A 4,158-nucleotide genomic window follows, 5' to 3' on the forward strand; every position below is an offset into this window, starting at 1 on the left:
ATTTTGGGGCTAAGACCACAATTTTGGGGATTCAATTTTGGGGCTAAGACCACAATTTTGGGGATTCACCAATTTTGGGGGCTAAGACCACAATTTTGGGGATTCACCACAAATTGTTTTGGGGGGCTAAGACCACAATTTTGGGGATTCACCTATTTTGGGGCTGAGACCACAATTTTGGGGATTCACCAATTTTGGGGCTGAGACCACAAATGTGTGGATTCAATTTCCGGGGCACGGCGGCAGCCCGGCGATGCGCCGGCACCTCCCCAGCTCCACGCGGGCGCCGGTGACGCCGGCGCTCCACGCCGTCCCCGCGACGTCCACGCGGTGCGGGGGCCCCGAGTGGAACTCCCGCGTCAGCCGCGCCCGGAACGGGACCCGGAGGCGCCGCCGGAGCCCCCGGAGCAGCACGGAGCACTCGGAGCGCGCCGGGATCTCCTGCCGCGCCCGGTGCGCCCGCGACACGAACTCGGTGACGGCGGCGCCGCCGACCCACGGCACGGCGGTGGCGTTGCCCACGTCCCACCCGCGCGGCTCCGTCAGGATTACGGGGGGCGCGCGGAGAACCCCGCGGGCGGCCGCCAACGCCGGCAGCGCGGCGCTCCAGCCCCGCTCCGCCTCGGTGGCCTCCTCCATGGTCACCACCTTGTTGGAAAAGAAATGAAATTTAGCAAAATGTTTAATTATAGTGGGTCGTGTGCGAAGTGGTTTGTTAAAAAGCAGTTTTGTAGCCGTTGAAAACGTGTGTTGGGTTTTGTGTGTTACCTAGCAGGTAGTCTTAGGGATTTAATAAATAATTATTAAATTATTTCCGGTGCAGGAATAATAATTTAATAATAATAATTTAATAAATTAATTATTAATTTCCGGTGCAGGAAAGCAAGAATGCTGACCTGTCTGGAGGCAACATACAATGCTCTTAGAATAAGATAAGCAGAGGATTAATGATTTTTTAGGGATTTAATAAATAATTAAACCGGTGCAGGAAAGTAAGAATGCTGACCTGTCTGGAGGCAGCATACGATGCTCTTAGAATAAGATAAGCAGAGGATTAATGATTTCTTAGGGATTTAATAAATAATTAAATTAGTGCAGGAAAGTAAGAATGCTGACCTGTCTGGAGGCAGCATACAATGCTCTTGGAATAAGATAAGCAGAGCATTAATGATTTCTTAGGGATTTAATAAATAATTAAACTAATGCAGGAAATTAAGAATGCTGACCTGTCTGGAGGCAGCATACGATGCTCTTAGAATAAGATAAGCAGAGGATTAATGATCTTGTTTGTTGTTGTGGTGTGCTGTGATGCCCCATTTTGGCCTTCCAGGTCATCCCCCCAGGTGTGCCTGTGCCTCTCTCCCTTCCCCCTCGCCCCCATGCTGAGTGAGTCCTGTCAATCAGGCTGAACATTCCAGCAAGGCCTCGTGTGGTTGGTCAAGTTCAAAGGATGCCCCTGTGCCCAAGGGTCATTGGCCTGTCTGGGTGTCATCTTCCCCTGAGACCCTGCCCCTCTCACCTGGTTGGGGCTCACCTGTACCTCCCCTCCCCTGTCCCTGAGCTTAAAAGGTGATCAGAGCATGCGGTCCCCGTTCTGTTGGAGCAGTTGCTCACGTTCAGACCTCTGTAACCATGGAATAAACCTCTGGACATTAAACCCTCCAGCAGAATCCTCTCCTTTTTCTCTTCACCATCGCCTGAAGCCATTCCTCCTGAGGTAAACGGGGTTCCTAACAAGCCTGGACTTGTTCAGTGCCCAGCTGCAATCTCCAGCAAGCCAAGGTATCTCTGGGGTGATACACCGCAGTTGCTGCCTTTGGCCCAGCAGCGAGGGTCAGACTGGCCCAGGCACGATCTAACTGGGAATATTGGGAGCATTTTTTCCAATAGTTTGTGAACCAAGGAATGTCTCACAAGGGGTCTGTGACCAAGCAAGGGGAACGGGAAACTGTTTCTTGGAGACTTTGTTGTGAATCGCATGTATAAGAGGGAAGCACCCATACGTGAATTTGGGGGCTCGGACTTTGGGACGTGAGTCCCGCCATTTCCCCGGGCCCTTAATAAAGCACCCCCAAAACTTATCCGAGTTTTGTGCCATCCATCAATCGGGCAACAACCTTGGAGGCCGCCTGGCAGCCCTCGTTCCTGGCCAGCACCTCGGCCAGCTCCTCTTCCTCGGCGCTCTCCAGCGCGGCGCTGCCGTTGTAGGACACGTCGGCGATGGAGACGCCCACAGCATCCTGGCGCACGGCCAGCACCTGGTACCACTTGTACCACAGCTCCTCGCCCTCCACGGGCACGAAGAGCGCCTGCTGCTCCTTGGACACCTTGCCCAGCCCCTGGGGGCTGCGGCCCACGAACACGTCGGTCAGGGGACAGCCCTCGACGGCTCCCGGCGGCGTCCCGCCGAAGGAATCCTCCACCCAGTGCAGCGCCTCGAAGCCGCCGGGGTTGAGGAGCAGCTGGAAGTCGGCGCCGCGCAGCTCCCGCTCGTCCCAGGGGTAGGAGCAGAAGGGGCCGCGGGCGGGCTCGAAGGAGCCCACGTTGCAGCCGTGGGCGCGCGTGGAGCACACGAAGGCGGCGCGGCCCGAGACGGGCTCGGGGCTGGACACGGCGTCGGCGGGGACGGAGCCGCGGAACGGAGCCCAGCGGAGCCACGGGGAGGCGGCCACGGAGCGAGGGCGGCGCCGGGAGGGAGCTGGAACGGAGGGGGAGGGACTGGGAGGGGACTGGGATGGACTGGGAGGGACTGGGAGGGACTGGGAGGGACTGGGAGGGACTGGGAGGGACTGGGAGGGGATTGGGATGGACTGGGATGGACTGGGATGGACTGGGAGGGGATTGGGATGGACTGGGAGGGACTGGGAGGGGATTGGGATGGACTGGGAGGGAGCTGGAACGGAGGGGGAGGGACTGGGAGGGGACTGGGATGGACTGGGAGGGACTGGGAGGGACTGGGAGGGGATTGGGATGGACTGGGAGGGACTGGGACGGACTGGGAGGGACTGGGAGGGACTGGGATGGGCTGGGATGGACTGGGATGGACTGGGACGGACTGGGAGGGACTGGGATGGACTGGGATGGACTGGGAGGGGATTGGGATGGACTGGGACGGACTGGGAGGGGCTGGGATGGGATTGAAATGGACTGGGATGGACTGGGATGGACTGGGAGGGACTGGGAGGGGATTGGGATGGACTGGGAGGGAGCTGGAACGGAGGGGGAGGGACTGGGAGGGGACTGGGATGGACTGGGAGGGACTGGGATGGAGTGGGATGGACTGGGATGGACTGGGAGGGGATTGGGACGGACTGGGAGGGAGCTGGAACGGAGGGGGAGGGACTGGGAGGGGACTGGGATGGACTGGGATGGACTGGGATGGAGTGGGATGGACTGGGATGGAGTGGGGAGGACTGGGATGGGATTGAAATGGACTGGGATGGACTGGGATGGACTGGGAGGGGATTGGGATGGACTGGGAGGGACTGGGAGGGACTGGGATGGACTGGGATGGACTGGGACAGATTGGGATGGACTGGGAGGGGATTGGGATGGACTGGGAGGGGATTGGGATGGACTGGGACAGATTGGGACGGACTGGGAGGGCATTGGGATACACTGGGACAGACTGGGACGGACTGGGACGGACTGGGAGGGGATTGGGATGGACTGGGATGGACTGGGATGGACTGGGAGGGACTGGGATGGACTGGGAGGGGATTGGGATGGACTGGGACGGACTGGGAGGGACTGGGATGGACTGGGAGGGACTGGGACAGACTGGGATGGATTGGGATGGACTGGGAGGGACTGGGACGGACTGGGATGGATTGGGATGGACTGGGAGAGACTGGGAGGGGATTGGGATGGACTGGGATGGACTGGGATGGACCAGGATGGGATTGAAATGGACTGGGATGGACTGGTCTGTACTGGTCCATACTGGTCCATACTGGTCCATACTGGTCTGTACTGGTCTGTACTGGTCCATGCTGGTCCGGGCTCCAGCCCAGCGCTCACCTGGGATCTCCCCGCGGTTCCTGCCCGGGGCCGGCGCCGCCTCAATCCCCGAAACTCCCGAAAATCCCGGAATTCCCAAATTTCCCAGAATTCCTGGAATTCCTGATCCCAACAGCAGCAGCAGCAGCACCGGGAGCA

General features: G+C 58.8%; 1 protein-coding gene across 1 annotated transcript; it reads right to left on the bottom strand.

Annotated features, from left to right (window-relative positions):
• Positions 1–222: 222 nt before the first annotated feature.
• On the bottom strand, positions 223–4,153 carry LOC134434325 (natterin-3-like; the record flags this gene model as incomplete). The annotated part of the gene is made up of 3 exons (XM_063183000.1): positions 223–648; positions 2,118–2,698; positions 4,021–4,153. Coding segments are annotated over 3 exons (1,140 nt in total), but the record flags the coding sequence as incomplete, so codon positions are not given.
• Between the last annotated feature and the right edge of the window lie 5 nt (positions 4,154–4,158).

The sequence above is a fragment of the Melospiza melodia genome, unplaced genomic scaffold (genome assembly GCF_035770615.1).
Source record: "Melospiza melodia melodia isolate bMelMel2 unplaced genomic scaffold, bMelMel2.pri scaffold_346, whole genome shotgun sequence".
Lineage (NCBI taxonomy): Eukaryota > Metazoa > Chordata > Aves > Passeriformes > Passerellidae > Melospiza > Melospiza melodia.